This window comes from Carcharodon carcharias, chromosome 12, assembly GCF_017639515.1.
Source record: "Carcharodon carcharias isolate sCarCar2 chromosome 12, sCarCar2.pri, whole genome shotgun sequence".
Taxonomy (NCBI): Eukaryota; Metazoa; Chordata; class Chondrichthyes; order Lamniformes; family Lamnidae; genus Carcharodon; species Carcharodon carcharias.
Window position 1 is genome coordinate 77150019 of NC_054478.1, and position 23643 is coordinate 77173661.

At 43.4% G+C, this 23643-nt stretch overlaps 1 protein-coding gene across 12 annotated transcripts in view; it reads right to left on the minus strand.

Moving 5' to 3' along the window:
* The window catches only part of myo3b (myosin IIIB), a 661003-nt gene that overhangs the window by 103595 nt on the left and 533765 nt on the right, over positions 1-23643 (minus strand). For all 12 annotated transcript variants that reach the window (XR_005944587.1, XM_041201000.1, XM_041200999.1 and 9 more), the window contains 2 exons: positions 21274-21331; positions 19965-20034 (listed from right to left, as the gene is read on the minus strand). Coding sequence is in view for 11 of the 12 variants with exons in the window: in XM_041201000.1 (XP_041056934.1) it covers positions 19965-20034; positions 21274-21331 (128 nt within the window). In the remaining variant the exon portion in view is untranslated. The remainder of the gene's footprint in view (positions 1-19964; positions 20035-21273; positions 21332-23643) is intronic.

The following is a 23643-nucleotide window of genomic DNA, read 5'->3' on the forward strand; positions in this document are numbered from 1 at the left end:
GCTTTGGGACTACGGCCGGGATTTTCCAGTCCCATCACGGGCAGGACCCACTGCGAGTGAGGCGGCGCCCCAGCCAGATGTCCATTGACTTGCAGCGGGACCAGAAGATTGTGGCGGCGGGTGGGTGTGGAAAATCCCACCCTATGTCCCAGTTAAAATACAAACACAAAGGGGCTCCAGCCCTCACCCTCCCTTGGACCCCCGCATACTCTCCATGGCCCATCCATGCCACTTCATGCCCCTGTCCACCCCCTATGGCACCTCATTCCCTCCATGCCAAGGTATACCCCTCCACCCATCCCTATGGCCCCTCATACCACCTATGTCAAGCTATGGCACTTCCATGCCCATTGACCCACTGTATAGAATCAATGAACCGTATAGTGACAATAGGATGTGTAAAAAAAAGCTTGTGAAATTGAGTGCAGAAATCAAGAGAGCCAGAGCTGTCACTAAAGCAACATTTGATCTGGAGTGCAGCTGTTTCAATGAGTGTAATGGACTTCTGGGCTCTCTCATTCTCCATCTCTACAGTAAGACACACCTATCCCTGTAACGGCCAGATCGGGAGTGTTGGCTTTAAAGAGTGCAGGCTTTTGCCATGGACTAGCCCGCACTCTTTAAAGGCACTCCTGAAAAATCAGACAGCCTAGGAACGGGGTCAGGAATCCCAGATTTGGACTCACCTGCCAATTTTAAAGGGCTCCCGAGTCATCCCGACTAGGTGAAAATTCAGCCCGTTAACACTGTTTCTTTCTTCTCAGGTGCTGCCTGACCTGCTGAGCATTTCCAGCATTTTCTATTTTTATTTCAGATTTCCAGCATCTGCAGTATTTTACTTTTGTTCTTTAAAGGACCCTTACAGGACACGCTGAATACTGGGCACAGAAAGCTGTGCCACCGATTTCTGTGGAGCCAGGAGGAAAACTCATGTTCTTCTGGAGGAACAAAAGTCTTCCTACCTTTTGTGCATTCTGAGATCTGGGATTCTCCCCACCGTGCTGCCTTTTAGAGCCTACAAATGTTCTACCTTGGCACAGAGGAAGAGCTGCCATATTTCCTGCCACCCCGAATTAGTGAGCTGCCTGCCAGCACTCGTTTAGCACTGACAGCTGGCTGATCAAATTAAAATGAGGCCTGACCATGAAAAGCATTTGGACCTCTCCCTGGTGCCATTGAACAGACAGTGCAACTACTCTGCCCACTGCCCACCCAATGTTGCACCCTAAAGTGAGATCCTTGATTCCTTGCACCAAATGTCAGGCTGCTTTTTTCTTTGTTGCAAATTCCAACATAATAGTACATTTGACTTAAAATATTGTCAACTGTGTCTTTAGAGTTACGTCTCTGATAGTACCATCAATCAAACAGAGAATTACAAATTAATTGAAAATCCATTGGAAGTAGCAGAAAAATCCTTTTATCTTCGGGAAGTTATAATGCTGTAAGCAGATAAAGTATTCTACTTTTTTATTGCTTACACATGGAGGAAATTTCATACCAACTTGCCACATAAAAACATTCTCATCAGTCCTTACCTTTTTCACAAAATAACTTAAATCTGTGTCCTTTGGTTACTGACCCTCCTGCCAGTGGATACAATTTCTCCTTATCTGCTCTATGAAAAGCTCTCAATTTTTAAACACCTCTATTAAATCTCCCCTTAAATTTTTGTGCTCGAAGGAGAATAATCTCAGCTTCTCTTGTCTCTCCTCAAAACTAAAATCCGTCGTCCCTGATATAATTCTGGTAAATCTGCTTTGCACCCTCTCCAAGGCCCTGACATCTTTCCTAAAGTGCAGTGCCCAGAATTGGACACATTATTCCAGCTAAGGCAGTGAAGGGGACTTTGAAATTATGCTCATGATACCCAAGTACAGGTTATTAATACATTATATAAAATAGTGGTCCTAATACCTACCCCTAGGGGACAACACTGTACATTTCCTTCCAGTCTGATAAACAACTCTGCCAAAACTCTCAGCATCCTTTAATCCCATGGGCTTGAATTTTGCTACAAATCTATTCTGAGGTACTTTTTCAAGTGCCTTCTGAAAGTCCATGTAGACAACATCAACTGTATTACCTTCACCAATCTTTTCTGTTACTTCATTGAAAAATTCAATCAAATTTGCCAGACACAATTTGTCTTTAACAAATTCAAACAGCAAGCGCTGAAAAAACTCAGCAGGTCTGGAAACATCAGTGGAAAGAGAAACAGAGTTAACATTTTGGGGTTCAAAGAAGAGTCATAGTGGACTCGAAATGTTAACTCTTTTCTCGCTCCACAGATGCTGCCAGACCTGCCAAGTTTACCCAGCACTTTGTTTTTATTTTGGATCTCCAGCATCTGTGGTATTTTGCTTTTATTTAACAAATTCAAGACAGGTCTCATTTGTTAACTTAGGTTCTTCAAAGTGACAATTTATTCAGTCCCAAAATAATGTCTTTGATGGCATGACATCCCAAAAATGGTTCACTGCCAATAAACTACAGTTGAAGTGTGATCAATAATGTAATGTAAGGAAAATGCAGCAGTCAATTTGCATACAGCAAGTCCGATCCACAGCAATGAGACAAATGACCAGATTATTGGTGTTGCATACAGGATAAGTATTGTCCAGGACACTGCAAGAACTCCTCTACACTTCTTTGAATAGCACCATATATCTATTATGTCATCTAAGAGGGACATGAGACCTTTGAGAACATCTCATCTGAAAGACAGCATTTTAGACAGGGCAGCATTCCTTCAATTCTAAAGGACAGAATTTTCTGATTTTTCTGGTGGGCTTCTGAACCTCACTAACAGGCTCAAATGAGGATCAGAAGCTTGCACTATGTGGGAAACAGTCACTCACCTGTGATTTTTCACAGACTGGACAATTAATGGCCAGCTAGAGAGCAGGCTCTCCATCCAATTAATGGTAGCAGACACGCCCACAAAGCTTGAGGACCAATCAGTGGCCCTGCAACTTGAAAACAGCAGCAAGATACCATGGAAACGTGAGAAAGAGGGAGCCCCAAAATGGAAGTGCTGTCTTTGTAACATTTTCAAAATTAGGGTAAAAAATGGATGCAGCACCCTGGCCACCAACTTGGAGGGGCCCCTGCATAGGTAGGTAGGCGGATGCTGCTAAACCCTTACAGGCAGGAAGGGTCTAGAGTGCTGGCCCCCTGGTCTAGTACCAGGAGGTCATCTCCAGGCAGCTAAACTGTCTTGTTTAGCTGAGAGGCACCTGGAGGCCAAACAGAATATCCCAGTTGGCTTCCTTTAATAGACCCTAAGTGGCCATTAGCTAGCTGAATTTGCTACTCCCCTGCCACACTCTCCCATCCCACCTCCAGGAAAATGGGGCCCAGGGGTGGCTTTGAGCCAGGCAACCTGTATCCCATCTGGTGGCGCTATTTTTAGCACATGCTTGCTCTGTTCCCAGTCCTGGTAGGGGCTCAAAGTCCTGGCCAAACTGTCAGCCTAGATCATAAAACCATAGAAAAGCTATGGCACAGAAATGGCCATACAGCCCATTGTATCCGTGCTGGCCGAAAAAGAATAAAGAGAAAACTAGCTGCCTATTCTAATCCCACTTTCCAGCACGTGGTTTGTAGCCTTGCAGGATACAGCACTTCAGGTGCAGATCCAGGTACCTGTTAAATGAGTTGAAGATTTCTTCCTCCACCACCAATCCAGGCATTGAATTCCAGACACCCCCACCCTCCGGGTGAAGAGATTTTTCCCCATGCCCCCTCTAATCCTCCTACCAATCACCTTAAAGCTCTACCCCCTAGTAACTGATCTCTCCACTAGGGGAAACAGATCTTTCCTGTCTATTTTATCTAGGCCCCTCATAATCTTGTACACCACTATTAAGTTACCCCTCAGCCTCCTTTGTTCTAAGGAGAACAACTTTAGCCTATACAATCTTTCCTCATAGCTGCAATTTTCAAGCCCTGGCAACATTCTTGTAAATCTTCCCTGTACTCTCTCCAGAGCAATTATGTCCTTCCTGTAATGTGGCAACCAGAACTGTACGCAAAATTCCAGCTGTGGCCTCACCAGCATTTAATACAGTTCCAGCATTACATCCCTGCTTTTGTATTCAATACCTCGTCCAATAAAGGAAAACATACCATACGCTTTCTTTACACCTTATCATGGTTTAGATCTCTGAAGTGGGGTTTAAGTTCATGGCCTGAATTTTCATCTGGCAGGCAAGCCAGTGTGAAGCACGTGCTGAAAGGCTCAGCACTGCCGGAATGGGGGGAGGAGGAGGGTGGGCAATGATGTCAATGCAGGCGCGGGCAAACGCTGACAGAAAGCTCCCTGAAGGCAGAGAGGGAGCTGAAGACCCAAAACCCAGGAAATAAAGTTTTGAAATTCAGGAAAAAAGTGTCCAAGCATCACAATCAGGCACCTGAACATATAGATTATAAAAGTGCTGTCCACACATTTCTATTTTTATTTTATTTAATAACGGAAACCTCATCCTGCCCTTGGATGAAGTTTGCTGAAAATGTAAAGGCCGCCTGCCCAACTTGTCTGTCCACCAACTGTTAGGTTGGACGGGCTACGTAAAATGACAGACAATTGCACCATTAATGGCCTTAATAGTCCTCTTAATTGTTGGCGGGTGTGCTTCCAACTTTTGCGCATGTCCACTGACCGAAATATCGCGTGAGCACGGGATGACGTCAGGACGCTTGCCCGACATCACCTCCAGTGATTTCACACCTGATTGGGCAGGTACGTGCCTGCCTGATCAATGTAAAATTCAGACCCATAAATTCTGACAGCAAGTGTACCTTGAATCAAGGGTGACATATGGTGTTGGGATGGGGGGTAGTGGTGTGGGTGGCTGGTGTAAATAAAAGTATTCACTCAAACATTTCACAGTGTGAATTGAATTAGTCAGTTGATGCAGTTGATTGAAATAAAGAACAGAAGGGATGATGCTTCAGGTGACAGGTCAGTACCAAATTTCCCATGAGGGGAGTCCCTAATCTTGTTTATTCCCTCAGTAAAATGTTCCAGACATTTCAACATAGAGAGGGAGGAGAAAGTAACAGAAAGGGATCTTGGGCCAAGGAATTCATTATTATTGTTCATAGGGTAGAATTTGCAGAGACCATTCAGCTGGGAATGCCATGTGATGAGTTTGCCTTTAGCCCTATTTTATAACTTTTAAAAAGCTTTCTCTCCAACTTGTAGGTCTTTTGGTATTACATGATAGTCTTTTGTCAAGTGCATTCAAAAGATAATCTGATCTCAGGCCTCTGCTAATCATGATTTTCTATATGACACTAGCTCAGTCACTTTTACCTTGGTTCTCGATTACACATTTTTTTTTAACTAGTGAATGAAATTCAATTCACTGAATTGTACAGTTGTAAACTTGTACAGTTTAATTTCTAATTTTTGGCTCAGTCACAAGCACCCTGCTTTTAAAGATGCTAAGATCAATGCTAAGATGTTGTATGGGCAATACTATCATGCAGCAAGAAGCTTCATAGGAACAGTGCACTAATCAGAAACACGATTTGTTCTGACATATAGGAGGGAACTTGCTTGTTTAAAGATGCAGATGAACAGGATTATCTAAAAAAAAGTAAACATTTTCTCATTTATATTGGCTCCACTGTTCATGTAGAAACATTAAGATAGTTTTAATTTCTCCTTATTTTTAAATTTTTAGATTTCTGTAATAAAAGTTTTGGCTGTTTAATGTTTCAAAAGCAGAAACATAAGATAAGTTGGAATCATTTCAATTAATATTGAGATGTTATCCTATGAGACTTATCGTACTCTGTATTTGTAACAAACATCTCTCAGAACTCTTGCCAACATGCATTACATTTTTTTAATTATATATGCAAATATTTTGATTATTTTTTTTTCTTTACAACTGAGCCAGAAAAGTTTTCCTAATTTTCTATATATTCTACAAAGGTTATGATAGTATTTATTCCCTCTTTTCATTAATTAAAAATGATCCACTAATGAACTACAATAAGGATTAACACAGCTTCTCTATGGGCTGAAAGCCAAGAATCGTTCATTCTGCACTGACACATTGGAGAACTATGCACTTATTTTTGATAAAAGCAGCTACATTGAAAATGTAGATTTAGTAACACCCATGGCATAATATTGATTTAATTCCTATAAAAATGGCATTTTTCCTATACCTTTCTTTTCATATCCAGCAGTTTTAAAAATAAAGGTATTTTCAGCCTCCTGATAACTTGGTTTGTAAGCAGATGTTATGGTGTGGAACTATACAATACAAACACAAAGGGTAGAATTGCCCAGCCCCGTCTGTGGTGGATGTCATGAAGGGCAGGGGAGCACAATTAGTGGGAGGGACAGAAATCGGTTTCACACCGGCATGAAATCACAGCGGGATCATCTGATGGTGTCCACAATGGCAGAACATGATCCCGCTGGAGGCCGACTTGAACTCGATTTGCATCTTGGTAATGGGATGCAAAGTAAGGCCCCAATGGAATTGTCCCCTCCATGCCTGATTTACTGTTACGCTGGTGGAGAAACCAACTCGGTCCAGAACTCGCCTGAGCAAGTGTGACACGCACAAGTTGGGACTCACCTTTAGGGCCTTGTTCAAATCGCGGACATCCAAGGAGCAAAAGACGCTGGAGCCCTACAGCTACTGGACCCTGGATGAACATGTGCATTGCATACTGGGTAGACCCTCATGCACATGGCTCTACCTTGTAGGAGCTCTTGGAAGGCGGAAGATTTCCTTTGATGTTTTGGGGCTGCTTTAGAACATCATGGTCCTGGCCATGAGCTGCGAAGGATGATCGGTGGGGTGGGGGGGTGGTGGCAAGAGGAACTGGGAATTGGCGTTGGGATAGGAAGGTCTAGGTGTGAGTGGGAAAGGAAGGTGTACTGGGGGGGGGTGGAAGAGGAAGTTCTGGGTGTAAGCGGGGGAAAAGGTGTACGGAGGGGTGGGTGTGGGTTGGTAGAGGAAGGTCTAGGTGTGACTGGGAGGGAAGGTGTACTTGGGACGGGATGGGAGAGGAAGGTGTAGGTGTGAGTGGGAGAGGAACTGGGGGAGGGGGGAAGGAAGGTTCAGGTGTGAGTGGGAGAGGATGGTGTACTGGGGGGGGGGGATGAGATTGTGAGGAGGGGGAACAAAGATGTTGGGGGGTTGAGGTTGGGAGGATGGAGTACAGGGAGACGGTATAATGGGGGAGACTGCTGCAACTGGGGAGGTAGGTGTAAAGGGGTGGATAATGTAAGGGAGGGAATGTGGGGAGGGGAAGGTGTTCGGGGGAAGGAGGGAATGCGGAGAGGGTGAGGTGTTCAGGGGAGGAAGGAGTAAGGGTGGAGGAGGGAGCGGGAGGGTGGTGATGTCCAGATAAGCGTGCAAGGGAGGGATCTGCAGAATCAATGACTGCCTCCTGGGGAGCAAACTGAGGGTGGGCGTTGTAGGAGAGAATGAGAGAGGGAATGGTGAGCTAGTAGGGTGGGAAAGTGAGGTTACATTGGTAAGGGTAGAAGGGATGGTGAAGGTGGTTGGTGGGGACACAGAAGCATACACAAACCCTGGAGGTGGGAAGGAGGAGGTCGGGGAAGTCAATGTCGATGGGGGTGGGATTCTCAGGAAGAAAGGGAACGTGCACGTTCACCTGGACATCCTGGAAGGAAAAGGACTCGGGCTGGTAGGTTACAGTGGGGAGGTGGAGGTGATGCTGGGGATTGACAGTGATGGGGAAAGGACATGGATGACTGGGGGAAGGGAAAGGATGGGGGAGCTGACAATATACATGAACATGACCACCGTTGTCAAAATTGAAAGTGAGTGGAGTTTCGTGTTGGACAGGCACAAGTGCTGCATGGGAGTGCAATCAGTGGGTAGGTGGAGATGCAGGTCAGCTCAGATGGACAACTGAAAGAGAACCCCAGCAGGCAGCTTTGAAAATGCTCGGGAAAGTAAGATACGTGTGATGGATGAAGGCTCTGTGAGCATGGAAAAGTGCTTGCGTAAGGCTCCGAAAGGCACTGCCAGACACTTCTCCCTCCAGAATCACCCATGGTCTGGCTGCGTACAGCTGAACTGCTAGTTGGGGGGATGGATGAAGTGGGAGCACTTGTGAAGCCTGTCAAAGACGCTGAAAGACGCCATTACACATTATTCAGTGAAAGTGAATATATTTTCACATTATAAAGTCACAAAATGTGTTCACCCATGCAACCACTTGTGATCAGAATTTCTTAACTTTTCTAAGCCTCCTCCAACTCCTGTGCCTCTCTGTGGAGGGCTTCCAGCAGCTCTATGTGATGCTACCCACCTTCTGCTGACTCGCTACAATGAGTTGGAAGGCCAAATCCAGAGGCTCATCATCTGCCTTGGACCTCACAGATGCCTCTTCCCCAGCAGCCCTCCAAGTGCTGGGGAGCTCGGCCACACCTGCCTCCTCCTGCTGCGGACAAGCGTCCATGCGATGACCACCAGATTGTGAACCCAAGCCTGCTCTAGATCTAGGCCCCACTGAGGTGTATGTCCCAGCGCGGGTGGAAGGTGTGGGTAAGCATTGTGATGGATTTTCCAGGCTGCTTATTTACAGCTCTTCAATGGAGGAGGTGTCCTCTTGGCCAGAGGGGGGGACGTGAATGGAGCTGAGGGACTGGCTAGCTGAGGGTGTCGGTCACTTGGCAGAGCTCCCTGTGAGCCAAAGTAGAGATAATAGTCGATGGCAGCAGAGTCAAAAGCAGGAGAGAGAACACTCACATTTGCATTTAGAGAGGGTTGATGTGGCACAGGATCCTCATGGGTGTTTGCCGTCAACCTCACCACTGCTGCAAGCAGGGTCCATGTCCTCACCAGTCAACGTGATGGCATGCTCCTCAAAGTGAGCGAGGGCCCTAATGTGGGCCACTCCAGCCCTGGTTTAGGACTTCTCCCTGCTGTTGTAAGCCAGCTTTTCTGGCATGAAAATGGATGGAGAGAGTTGAGCAGGACGCATAGCACTGCATGGAACATTTGTGTGATGAGCAGAGCCATGGGTGGGATGAGGACGTGAGCTCCAGAGGAGATGAGCCTGATGGAGATGTGAGGGTATGTTTGAGAGTTAGTGGTGTTGACCTCTGAGGTGTGAGATCCCTGTGGATGTGTGATGAGTGTGTGAGTTGCGAGTGATGAGAAGGGTGAGTTACCCTGGTGGAACAGATGAGAGCATTCATCCTGTTCCTGCACTGGAGGCTGGCCTCCTGTGTTCCGGTGGCACTGACCGCTGCTGTCCCCTCCTCCCAGGTTGGATTGGTGACTCTGGTGGACCTCCTGCAGCCAGAGCTGGGGTAGAAGACATCACAGCAGCCTCTACTGCATCCAGCAGGTGCTCGAGGGAGGCGGCTCTAAACTTGGGGGCTGCATTCTTCTTTGCTTTCTTGCCTGAAACAGTCCTGGTCTGTAGGCATGAAGTAGGCTGAGCTCTGATGCACTTTATATATGGCATCAGAGCAAGGAAGTGCTGAGGTCATAGCGTAGTGTGCAAATCTGAGTCCGCCCACTAATGATCCGAAGTGTTTCCATGAATGCATTATTAATGAGGCGAGATGCACCGGCAAGGGGTCGATACGGTGTGAAATCCCACCATTGCGGCCGGCAGGTAAGATGTCGTTTTTCACACCAGCTACCACGCTTAGTGCAAATCTGGGATGATTCCACCCAAAGTCTCAGTGTGGCTCACTTGTTTGAGCTGATTAAAACAATGGCCCAAATCTTTCGATCAAGGTTGAAACCACAACTCTAGCACTAGCTATCGTATTCTGGTAAGTAGAGTTTAAAGGTCCCTAAGCTTCTTTGAAAAGCTACAGAGAAAAGGTAAGTGTGTAAGGAAGTAGATTGGGTGAGGTGAGGGGGTGGGGTGGGTAAAGAAGTAGGGTGGGTAGGAGGCTTGGGTGTGTAAGGGGGTAAGGTGGCAATTGGATACAGTGGTGAGGTCGGGTCAGGTCAGGGGGTATTTGGGGCATCAGGGGTGGTGGGGGCGAGTCGGGTGGTTGGTGGGGTCAAGTTGGGTCGGGGGGGGGGGTGGAGTTGGTTGGTGGGGGCTAGTTGTGTGGTGGGGCCTAGTCAGGTCTGGTCAGCTGGGAGCCGGGGAGAGTCGGGGGATGAGGGGAGTTGGGTGGCGAGGTCAGATTGGGGGAGGGTCAGGGGTCAAGTGGGAGTTGGGGGTTTGCAGAGGTTGGGGGGAGACAGGTGGTCAGTGGGGAGTAGGGGAGTCGGGGTAGACATAGGAGTCAGGAGTGTAGTCGGGGGGATCGAGGGGCGTCAGTTGTACAGCTACCCAGGAGTTAGACTAGGATTTTTCTGTCGAACATTTCCTGAGTAACTATTCAGCTAAGTAAATCGGAATCGTCCGAGGGCTTGGATTCTAACTCAATAGCTGAAAACATTTTTGGAGGGTCCCTGGAAGGAGGGGAATTGCCCACAAGAAGTTCAAACCTCCCGGGCAATTCCTACACAGTCATTGTGTTGGGACATCTGAGGGGTCCCACATCCCCCGGAGTCTGGAGCGTCTGGGCCAATATCAGCCAGACGACAAGTGTGGTATTATTGCCTTCAACATCCATAGTTAAAAAGGAGAAATGGCAGAAAAAGCCAGATTGGCCTTGAGTGAAAGTGAATATGTGTGGTCATCAGTAAAGACAAGGATTAGGCTTGGCTGTGATACTTTACCCACTTGCCCCACATCACCATCCATGATCAAATGGCTTGTCGACATTCACTGTACATTCTCACAAAAAGAAGAATGAAAACTTAAGTATGATAGCAAAGAGCTACTACCGTGGATCTATCCATGACTGTCAAACAGGTCAAGTTATAGGATAAATCAGAGATAAAACTGGAAGTTGTTGGGAAATCATATCTTCAAGAACTATATTTTCTTTTAAAATTTGGAAGAACATTGCATTACTTGGACACTTGTGAACTGACGGATTTTTTAATAAGGTCATAAGTTCACCTTGGACTGTGAGTAAGCATGCCTTTTCCAAGAAATTATATGATCAGCATGGCACTTGGCGAAGAGAGCAGTTAGCTTATTTAAACTGTACTTACTTTAATGGTTGGGAAAAAAACTGTTTTAAAGGCAAAGGCCCTGGATTTACTGGAAGTCACCTGACAAAAATGAGCTTTATGTTTTGAACTTGTTTTTTTGAATTCAGTTGGGAATAAAACAAGAAGGTGGAAAGCTGCCCAGCTTGCTCTCCTGGCCTTGCCTAAAATGCAGTGTGGCTATCAGTATCCAGCTAGGAATCCTCATCTCAGTGGAACTTGTCTGTATTTGGAAACCTGAGAGGCTGAGATGAGAGGGAGGTCCCACGGATTGATCCAGTTCTATTCTCCTCCACGCTAAAGCTCTGTTGGGGAGAATCTTCAGATATCAATGGTTAGCATCCAACTTCACACCAGGTAGCATGGGATCGATGGAGTCAAAACCCTACAAACTTTATCCTTTTCAAGTTTTTCTTTGTCCACCTGCAGAGACCTTATTTGTACGTCCTGTGTGTCTTTGTGTGTGTTTGTGTGTGTGTGTGTGTGTTTGCGCTAAAAGAGATAGATGGTTAACACTTGCATATTACAAATTGTGTGTAAACCAGTTCTTGCAACTTGTTTTAAAAATAAGTTTTGTTTATAATAAATCTGAGTTTATTGAAAGAAGATGGGTTAAAGTTTCTTTTAATCTGAGTCTAACAAGTAAATAACTAGCTATTTTGGTGAGTGAATTAAACAATTACATTAATGGTGTGATCTGCGGAGTAGTGGGGCTAGATAAACTGCGCACTCCTCCTATCCAAACAAAGTATAAAAATAACTCATGTTAAATGCTTTCAAAAAAACCAAAATTCACTATAGAAAAAAAAAGCTTAAAGACTACATATATGAATCCTAGAATTCACCCATGCATTTCATGAGCACACATCATAGAAATGGGGAAGCAGGCTTGAGTGCCGAGCTCTCAATTCAGAATTTCCCATCAAAAATTTAAGATATTTTGGATTCATAAAGGTGCATTTGGCAATTGGGGACAGTATTGCAAATTTAAAATTTTAAAATCTTTATTATTCTTCAATTCATGAATTATTTTGCTGCACTGCCTTACGCCACTGCTTTTTGACAAGACTCCTGTAAAGATCTTTTTCCATAACACTGCTGTGAACAGCAGCTACTTCCCCAGAGAGGTCACAGTGCTAAAATTGGGCATTCCATCAGGCTATTATGGATTCGAAGGAGTAGCAGGAAGAAGAGCAGGCTGGCTTGCACTTCTGACAGTCACTTTGACTCGGCCCAGAAACAAAGGGTGGTACTTAATGCAGGCAACAGGGGTTTTGCCCACTGGCCGGAGAGCCAGCAACTGCTCCGCATCGCCTCTTTTGTGGAAGGCCCACTGGTATTATGCCTCTCAGGCATTTAAGTAGCCACAAGTGGGCATCCCCCAGGATCAAGGACGCCAGAGGTGGAAATCCCATCCCCGGAGAGCTGCCTGTCAATCAGAGGTGCCAGTGGGACCAGCGGTAGCTGCTGGCAATGCACCCACCAGAGGCCCGAGGGACCCAGGCTACAGGTAAGTGAGTGCTGAACAGCTGTGCAATCTTAAAGTAAATAAATCTCAGGAGCCACATAAGACACATCCAACGGTTCCTAAGGAAATAGGGAGGAAGTTGCAAATCATTCAGGAATCTCCAAATACTGGAGAAGTGCCTGGGGACTGGAGAAAGGCTGGTGTAACTCTTATTATTTTTAAATGGTAGCAAAAGTGACCCAGGAAACTAGAAAGCTGTGAGTTTCATGTCCATTGTGGGTAAATTTATGAAAGCCCTCATTAAAGAACATGGAGCATCTAGGTAGAAATAAAACAAAAGATAGCCAACTTATGTTCATGAAAGGGAGGTCCTCCCAAGCAAACTTACTAATTTACTTTGAGGGTGTGAAAAAGTAGGTTGATAGAGACATGGCTGTAGATGTGGGATTCTTGAATTTCAGTAAGGCTTTTGATATCGTTTGTCTGGAAAAGCTGTACTAAAGCAAGTGGGAATCAGTGGAAACTGGTGGTGTAAGATCCATTGTTCCAGTGGTGTTGACTTCACAAGATGAGATGGGCACGAAGAGGTGAATCAGTTTGTAGGTATAATGTGGTGTAACATTTCCAATACTGCGATGTAGCTTCTTTTGTTCTGGTGAGTCACAGACGACAACTTACAGGCTTAGAGCCAGGCATCTTAATGGTCTTTGTCAGCAAAAGATCCCGTTTAAAATATTTTGTCAAAAATATGCAATGTTAGGTTCTGTCCTGACACACTAATAATATACATTATATTTACAAGTAAGTTTCACACTTAAACTCAATTAATTTAATTAGATTTACTTATAGGGCTGAATATTACGGGGGGCGGTGAGCGGTGGATTGGGTAGATGGCTCGTACTCCACCCTGGAAGCAAAGTTGGCACGGAGCCGAACTGTTCCACGCCAGTCCACCCCATAGCTATAATGCACTGCTGGCGGGCTCAACAAGGGCCAAGGGGGACTTCCGCCCCTCACTGTGGAGGAAGTCCTGCCTCAGGAGCTCCATAAGTCCCCACAGAGCCAAAAGAATGTTAGTGGGCACTGCTGGGACTGCAGGAGGAGGAGGAGGAAGGTGGGCCATGGATTCCAGAACCTGGTATGTCCGGGGTCTTGGGCAGGGAGGGTTTGGATAGGTCAAAGAGGGTGGCAGGGGGCTGGGGTGGTGGAGTTAAGACTGCAGGCTTAAGAAAGGTGGGGGGGTGTGTTCTATCCTAGGAGGACCATTCTCTGATCAGCAAAGCGCAGCCCCTGAAGGTAGAACCCCCTTTGCCTTCCCACCCTTTGAAGATATTATTTTTTTTAAATGGGCTGTCCACTCCCACCTGACTGCCCACACCAAACATTTTATGATATGGGCAGCATATTATCACGGTCAACTGGCTTGGTAACAAGCCTAATTGAGCTTTGATTATCTATGTAAATATGGTGGGGGGGCTGCTGTTTTCCACACTCGCCCATCCCCTGTATTATGGGAGCGAGCTTGGGGGTGTGTTAGAAGGTGCTGAGGTGGGCACACGCTTGATTGTAGGTGTTCAACTTGTCAGAAACACACTCGGCAAGTAAAATGCAGCCCATAATGTACAGTATCAAAAAATATTGGGAAATAATCTATTTTAGATATATTTAGGAGATTGTTACATTTCAAATCATTGTGTAGTGGTTAATATGCATATGTGAAAATATCTACTACAGAAAGGAACCTTAAAAAATTATGCAGGAAAATAAATGAGACCGTTTTTTAACTCATTAGATGCTGTGATATTGAAAACCAAAACTGAATCAACCTACAAAATAACTAGTTTGTTAAATTTTTTTGCATACATACTACTGCATGCCTGTTAAATTGATCAGTAACTTAAAGTAACACTTATAGATCATTTATTGCAAAGCTACAATTCCATTAATATGAAACAGTTTGACGGGATAGTTTCAACAGTTTAAAAACCAGTTTCAAGTGAATAACAAAATACTCTTACATAAAATATCAACGTCAAACATTAACTCTGTTTTCTTCTCCATTTGCTTCGCAAATAGAAGTCCTGATTTTAGCCCAGGGAGGAATTGGGCAGGTGGAGGTTGAGACGGCTGGCAAACCATCACCGAAAAGAACAGCCCCTGGCAGTCAGGTGAGTCAATCAGGCAGAACCCAGGGCAGGGTAGGCCCTTGTGGGGTTTGGAGGAGCACTTTTGTGCTTTAAGTCATCCAATGCAGTACTAACCATGTCTTAACTCACGCAATGTTTCATTCACCTGGCACCCCTGTGCTCGCTGGCCTAGACCGGCTCCTACATTGACCCCTCATTAAGCCTCCTCTATCAGTGCATCCCCTGATACTCTACCTTCAACAGCTACTGGACTTCATTCCACTTCACATGCCTCCAAACTTGTACAACAGCTCATTGATGCCTCATGCTGATTCCACCCCTCCTAAGTTGTCATTATTCCATCACTGAATATCCAACTAACTTTGGATTCCTTCCTATTATTGCCATCTATTTCCTATTCCTATCTGCTATCACATTTTTATGTATCTGATTTCTATGTAACTAGACCTATGTAACTTGCACTCTCCCTGCATTCATTCACATGCTCATTTGGCTTCCGCTCCGGACCTGAGCCCTTCAATCTATTTCCACTTTTGCTCTTTCTTTTAAATTCTTTTCTCTTTGTCCCTCCTAGACTCTCCTCAATTTTCATACCTGCTTTCACTTCTCCAGTGTCAAGGTACCCTGCCCTCTCAATTCTTACCCCAATCCTTCAGTACTCCTCAACCGTTTTGCTCTCTTGCTGCGGCCCAGGCTCAACCCCCTGTTAGGTAAGTCTGCAGCTTTCCTCCGTGCTTTTTTTTTGAACAGCTCACCGAGGTGTTTCGTGCTAGCTCATTACAAATAGCAACCCCAATTGCCCCATCCCACTTTCTTGACAACTTTCCCACCCAATGTTCCTGCTGAAGTATAATCTTGTCAACCTTCTTCCCATCCAACTCACCCATCCCAATGCTGACCCTATGGGTTCTGCCAACAGATCAGCTCTCACCATTCCTCTGTGCATCTCCCTCCAGAATGTGAGTTTACTAGTGAACAAGGCCCTTGCCATCCATTAACTTATTTGGATTATTGTATCAACATCATAGCCTTAACAGAAACCTGACTGAGGGGTACTGACACCATCCCCCTTAAAGAAGCCTCACCACCTGGCTACATCTTCTATCACTCACCCTGTCAAGGCCATCACAGTGGTGATGTGGTGCTAATCACAAGATTAGACCCTGTCCTATTCTTCTGGCACTTTCTCCTCCTTTGAGCATCTCACCTGTTCCACCTCTTTCAAAATCATTGTTTTCTGTATTGCTCTTCCAGGTATGATAAAAAATGTTACCAGCAAGGTTTCTTCACTGTTTTCCTCCCTCAGCCTCTGCTCCAAACAACTTCTCAACTTCAGTGATTTCAACCTCCATCTCAACTCATGATGTTCTCTCACCTTTGCGTTCACTACCTTCTTATCCTCCCTAAATCTCTCCCTCCATGTAAATTCCCCAGCCCATATTCACAACCAGCCCCTTGACCTTGCCATCTCATGTAGCCTTAGTACTCCTATTGTTTCAATCACAGATAAGGCCATCTCTGATCTCTTTCTTGTATCACTCACCACCCACACCCCTTCCTCCCTCTGTATATGTCTGTGGAAAAAAATATCCCCTAACTCTCTTAAAATTGCACTTTCAAAATCCCAACTATTTAGCCTTTTGTCCTGCATTGGCCATTAAATTTCTGCAACTGCTGATTTATTCAAACATGCTCTCACCTTCACCTTTGATGAACCAGTTCCCAATACAACCATTACTCTCTTCCACCCTTGCTGTTCCCCCGGTATGACCCTCATCTCTACCCACTTAAGTCCATGGGACACAGACTTGAAAGGATATGAAAGACAACTGTTTCAAGTCATTGACCGCTAGATTTGGCTACACAACTTAACAAACTAAGGCTCCTACTCTTCTCTGCTAAAACTGCTCACTTTTCCAGGATCATCCTAGAATGCAAAGATAACCCCCAGCTTCTTTTTCCCACTGCAAACCGTCTTCTTAAACCCCTCTCATCTGTCACCTCCGCCCTCACCTCCAACAACAAGTGCAAGGAGCTCATGGACTTCCTTGTCACTAAGACTGAAATTTTCCAATCAACTGCCTCTGCAGGGTGTCTTCCATCCACTTAGCCCATCTTGCCAAATTTCCTTTAATGTTCCCTCCTGTCCTAGCCCTGAACTTGCATTTTTCTCTTGTTTCTCTCCTATCTCCCCCTCAAGCCCTCTCTGAACTCATCTTGTTCATGGTACCCACCTCCTGTTCCCTTGATGCTATTCCCACTAAACTGCTCATCACCCAACTTCCCCTCCTGGCCCCCATGTTAGCCAATATTGTAAATGGTTCTCTCTCTTCAGTTGTTGTCGCTCTCTCCTTTAAATCCACCATCATTACCCTTCTTCTCAAACAAACAACCCTTACTCCTCAGTCCTTGCAAACTACTGACCCATCTCCTACCTCCGTCCTCTCAAAAGTCCTTGAATCTGGTATCACATCCTTTGTCATTTTTCCCAGAAATCCATGTTTCAATCGCCTAACCAGGTTTCCTCCCATGTCAAGTGCCAAAAATGACTCTTCTTTTAAAAATATTCTTCCGTGGTATGTGGTCATCATTGGCAAGGTCAGCATTTGTTGCCCATCCCTAATTACCCTTGAACTGAGTGGCTTGTTAGGTCATTTCAGAGGGCAGTTAAGAGTCAATTGCATTTCTGTGGGTTTGGAGTTACGTGTAGGACAGCAGTTTTCCTTCCTAAAGGACATTAATGAACTAGATGGGTTTTGACAACAACTGATGATCATTTCACGGTCACCATTACCGAGACTAGCTTTCAATTCTAGATTATTAATTGAATTTAAATTCCACCAGCTGCCGTGGTGGGATATGAACCCATGTCCTCGGCACATTAACCTGGTCCTCTTGATTACTTGTTCTGTGATATTACCACTATGCCATCATCTCCCCAAACTCAAAAATGACAACTTATGTGATTGTGCTAAAGGTAAACTATCTCTCAATGTCCTTCTCGACCTGTCTGCAGCCTTTGACATGACTGACCACACTATCCTACTTAATGCCTCTTCACTGTTCAGCTGAGCCGGACTGCTCTCACCTGGTTATTGTCCTATCCACCTATTTATAGCCAGAGAATCAGTTCAATGGTTTCTCTTCCCACTCCTGCAATGTTACCAAGGATCCATCCTTACTCCCAACCCCTACCACTGCTCATCTGTAAGGTGCCTCTTTGGGATATCATCTGAAAGCACAATGTTTGTTTCACATATTTGCTAAAGATGACCAGCTTTACCTCACCATAACCTCTCTCTCCTCCTTCACTGTTGCTAAATTATAAGACTGCCTATCTGACATCCAGTACTGGATGAGAAGAAATTTCCTCCAATTAAATCTTGGGAAGGCTGAAACTGTTTTTTTTTCCCCACTCCAGCCTCTGATTCCCAGCTACTGACTTTATCCCTGTCCCTGAAAACAGTCTGAGTTAAGCCAGTCTATTTGCAATCTTGGTGTCACATTTGATCACAAGATGAGTTTCCAACCTCATATTCACACTAAGACTGCCTATTTCTACCTCCATAACATTGCTCGACTATGCCCCTTTCTCAACGAATCTGCTATTGAAACCCTCATCCGTGGCTTTATCGCCTCTAGACTTAACTATTCTAATGCATTCTGACTAGCCTCCCACAATCTACCCTCTGTAAACTGTTGGCCATCCAAAACTCTGCTGTCCGTGTCTTATCTTGCATCAAGTCCCGATCACCTATCAGCCTTATGCTCGCTGATCTCTGTTGGCTTCTGGTCAAGCAACATCTTCATTTTAAAATTCTCATCCTTATTTTCAAATTCATCCATGGCCTTGGCCCTCCCTATCTCTGTAATCTCTAGCCCCACAATCTCTGAGAAATCTATGCTCCTCTAATTCTGGCCTCTTGTGCATTCCCAATTATAATTGCTCCATCATTGGAGGCCGTGCTTGCCTAGGCCCAAGCTCTGGAATCCCTCCCTTCAGCTCTCCACCTCTCTACCTCGCTTTCTTCCTTTAAGGCACTTCTTAAAACCAACCTCTTTGACCAAGTTTTTGGTCATCTGACCTAATATTTCCTTATATGGCTGAGTGTCATACTTTGTTTTCTCATGGTCCTGTGAAGCACCTTTGGATGTTTCATTATGTTAAAAGAGTTATATAAATAGAAGAAGAGTCATACGGACTTGAAATGTTAACTCTGTTTCTCTCTCCACAGATGCTGTCAGACCTGCTGAGTTTTTCTGGCATTTTCTGTTTTTATTTCATATTTCCAGCATCCACAGTATTTTGCTTTTATATAAATATAAGTTGTTGTTACCGTTGCTGTAAGCAGTGCCTTGATGGTTTACTCATGAAAGGTGCTATATAAATATAAGTTGATGTTGAATAAAAAGACCAACATTTTTGAACCCCTTATGGTCTTGACCCATCTTCTGCTCAGTGGGCTTGGTGGGGAAGCCACAACCATTTCCTTGCTTAAGCTCATGGTTAAATAGCAGTCAGGCCACAATTAAATCATTGGAGGCTGATCTTCATATTTAAAGAAGGACCATGGTGGTTTAGAGCAGCCATTTTTCTCTCCTGTTCATTAGACTGGTTAAAATCATAGCCTGTAGGACTAGCAAAGGATGTCAGCAGGTGTGTTCCACAAGTAACTTTAATTGCCTGCCTGGTTTCTGCCCCTATATTTAATGGTTTTAAAATAGTTTATAGTTTACTGCAGATTAATCCTTTCGAACAGTAAGACTACACTTGCTAAACAGGGCAATGCAAGACTAAAGTTTGACATTGCCTTGCTTACCACATATACATGTCTTTCTTAATTTTCTACACAAGTTGACTGAAGACCATCAAAACATGCTATAAGTTATATCCAATAAATAAGGTATATGTCTTTAATTTCACATTTTGCAAACATAACTGAACATTTGTCTTAATTTTATCTATTCCAAGCTATTAGTTGGATTTATGATTCAATTCAGATTAGCATAAACTAGAATTGCTATACCAGTCATTGCTGCAGCATTTCCCCTTCCTTGCTAGCTCCATCATCATCCTAACAGTGAATGCAAATAAAGCAGCTTTTATACTGTTCTTGCTTATGCATAGAAAACAGATGAGTATGTGGATGGAGGGAAATAATAACTTTGTGCAAATGTTCAATTACCCATGGTCCAGTATATTAATTTACATGTGTGCTCTGCAAAGGAAAAATTGTGACATGTAGCTCACTCCAAATGTTGCCTTACCTTTCATAATTGGATGGGCTTGAGGCTGTGTTTCACTTGGTGGTAGTTGATTCACTACCTCATCAGAAGCCTGTAAAACAACAACATTTTAAACAAATCAAATTTACCAGAAATCATGTTAAACATCAATGAGGATTATAATGTTCTTTGTCCCATTTCAAAATAATGCCATAGGTGGACAAAAAATACAGACTTTGATAATAGGCATGCACAATAATCCAAGTCAGTGCTCCAAAATAATTATGTTTTCAATAAGTAAATCTAAATAATTTTATCAAACTTTTCGAAAAGAACCAATTGTTCTCATTCTCAATCTGTAAACTGATGTGACAAGTAGAATGACATCACAAACTTGCTTCAGAAGTTGAAAAACTATGTCATGAATTGAATACATGCAAACAAGATAAAACAAAGAAATGGCTATTGAATAAGGCTGGTTATGGTCTTACAATTAGTTTGACTGACTTGATTAGATATTAGCTGCAGAATTAAAATAAACAAATGCACCTGTACCGCATATATATTTCTATTGTTAATGTAGTGAAAAGAATATGACTGACAATAATCATTTTTGCAATTAATTCTGGTTATATTTTCTGAGTAGAATGATTTGTATGAAAGGTTGAAGACTGAAACTTGCTATTTTCACCCCAATATCTGAAAATCGGTGTTTTCGTACTAACACACTGACTTCCTCTAGATTTAATCTATATTTTTAAATAAAAGAACAATAGGAAAGTATTAATCTGTTTAACATTTCTAACTACATACTCCAAAGGGTTTTACCTTTTAATCTTACATATACTTAGCAGAGTTACTGGCAAATCTGTACATTTTCATTTCATCCTTTCAACATCAAGTGGTAAGCAGCAAAAACTGGATCATACATCAAAGACTATGCGGGGCTCCAAGTCACAGAGTGATTCTTCCATTTCACAGATTGAATTCAAGCAGGATATCAAAGTGCTACCAAAGAACCTCAGGTCTTTACAGAGAAAAGGGCTTTAACATCTGTAGAATGTGAAGTGCAAGACAAATCACCTCAGGGAAATGCTAGCGTTTATTCACAGCAGCAAATTTCCAGCCTTTTGATTCTCTTATTCACTGTACCACCCTGTCTCTCCACAGAACCAGTTTTATGCAAGCAGCCTTTTGTCTCAAAGACTTCAAACATTGCTGTAGTGGTTTCATGTTAAGATAGTTCAGCAAAGCTGCTCTGAATACATCTCAAACCTGCACATTTAGGTTTTTGAAGTGCAAGTGTGTGTGTGTGTGTGTGTACAATTACATTAGGACTATTTAATTTTACCTTTTTATCTTCCTCATTCTTCTCATCAATGTTATGAGTTTCATTGTAACTGATGTGGCTGCAAAAAATAAACAGAAATGTAAAGGAGTCAAAGGTCAAAGGAATATAGTGAAATATAAAAAATATATTGTGTATGTAACAGAAGAACTTCCAATGCCACATTGATCAATAAATTGTTACTATATATGCAGAATTTCTGCCAGAATGGCTTTGCTGACTTCATCGAGAATAAAAGGATCATTGATGTGGCACAATTTACATCAAAAGCACACCATATGCACTGAAGTCTTTGCTGATCAAACTGACTTTTTAAATGACATTCAGTCATAAGTATACTGGGTGTTGCATTTATCAGTCATACATTACAATAGGTTGAGGTGAGTTACTTTCTAGTATACTGAAAAACAGTTTATAACAAGTTTAGCAAGCAGACTTAAATGATAATTTCAGGGAGAGGTGGCGGGAAATCGTGTAGTTCAAGCCAGGAATTCAAAAATAGCTCTAAACAAAATCGGCTGTGACTTGCACTGACAGGAAGCTTCATTTTCGTTTGATGTTCCTGTGTTTACATACAAAGAGCAACAGTGATTTTGAGATTGCTTATAAATGAAGTTTAATATAAAACCTAATTTTATCTTTTTTGCCATAATATGTTTTCTCACTGTTGTGTCAATCAGCATGTTGTGTATTGTCAGAGCCTGGACAATGACAGGCATTTTTATTTAACACTTTGAACACTAATCTTCATTGTAAAAAAAATCTCATCTGCCCAAGCTGTTATCTCCGTGCTGATGTATGGTTTCACAGGTATCGGCCACCCTCCAGTGCAATGCCCAAGTTGACTGGATGAGGAGGGGATGGTATTGTAGCCAAGCTTGTCCCCATTTGACATTCACATATGTGCATTTCTAGCGGGAGTTGCTGCATCATATGTATGGGACCATACACAGGATCACTGTCTGATTATCATTCCCGTAACCAAGTGTACTGATGTAAACTGTAGCAGCTCCACTGTTGCACCAAACTGAGTTTAGCAAGGTCCCACACCTTCCTGATTTGGACATACATCATTGTTGCTGGGTTAATATCCTGGAATTCACAAATAGCTTTGTGGGAGCACAAACATCAGAAGATTCAAAGGACTTCACCTGCTGAAGGCAGCCTACCACTACCATAAATAGGGATGTACAAATTGCAACCTTGGCACCTTAGCCCACATCCCAAGAACGAATAAAATAAGTCTGCAAAGAATTGAACTTCATTGTTTTGTATGACTCATATCTGTTGCTAGATCAAGTTATGAGAAATAAATAGATTAGGTTGGTGAATTAACTGTGAGTTGGTGAATTAATAGTGACCCCTATATGATATTGTTTAAGGTCCAAATAAAAAAGTAAAAAGTTAGTACAAAAGCAAAGGATTGGAGTCGGGCAGATTTTAGAAAGATAAGGTGTTAACTAGCTAGGGTGAGGTGCAAAGAATAATTGGCACACAGGATGAGACATTACAAAATGGAAATTGCAAAGGTGCAGAATACATATATGCCACTGAAAAAAACAGACAACTTCAAGTTTCAGAGTACAGTGGATAAATATATACATTAGAAACAAACTAAAATTAAAGATGGGAGTACATGTGGCCTATAGGTATGATAAAATAGGATAAAATAAGGAATGGTTAAGTGAGGAACAGGAAAGCAAGGCACAAATATATGGAGAAAATTTCAAAAATTCTTAAGAACAGTAAAATATTCCACAAATATATATATAAAAAGAGATTTTTAAATTCCAAATTGGATTCCTTAAAGAAGAGGGTAGCGATTTATTAGAGGAGAATCAGAAATTAATACAGATGTTAGCAAGCACCTGATATAAACAGAAAAAGTATTAGGGAAGAGGTAAATTCTGAATGGTTAAATGTGAGATGAAAGATATAAGAAATAAAGTGATGATATTAGAAAAGTTAAAGGAGGACAAAATCCTGGGACCTGACAGGATGCAACAGAGGGTGCTGAGGGAAATGGGCAAAGAAATGATGGAAGCCCTGGAAATTATGGGCTGGATTTTCATCTTGCACGTGGGTAGTGGGAGTTGTGAAATTTCCTGATTTGGCGTGCCCACCTTGGGAGAAAGTGCTTGCAAAGGCAGGATTTTCATTCCAGGGGGCAGGTGCTAATTGGAGTCCACCATCCGTGGAAGCAGTTCTGAAGCAGCCACAGGGGCGGGCTGACGAGTGTCGAGGTGGGCTGGTTAAATGGCCCACTTCGATGCTCTGAGACTTCATCCCAGTTAGGTCCTCAACCTGTACACTTCCTCACTCCCGATACACTCTCCATGCCCCATCCATGTCAACTTATGCCTCTCTCCCAGC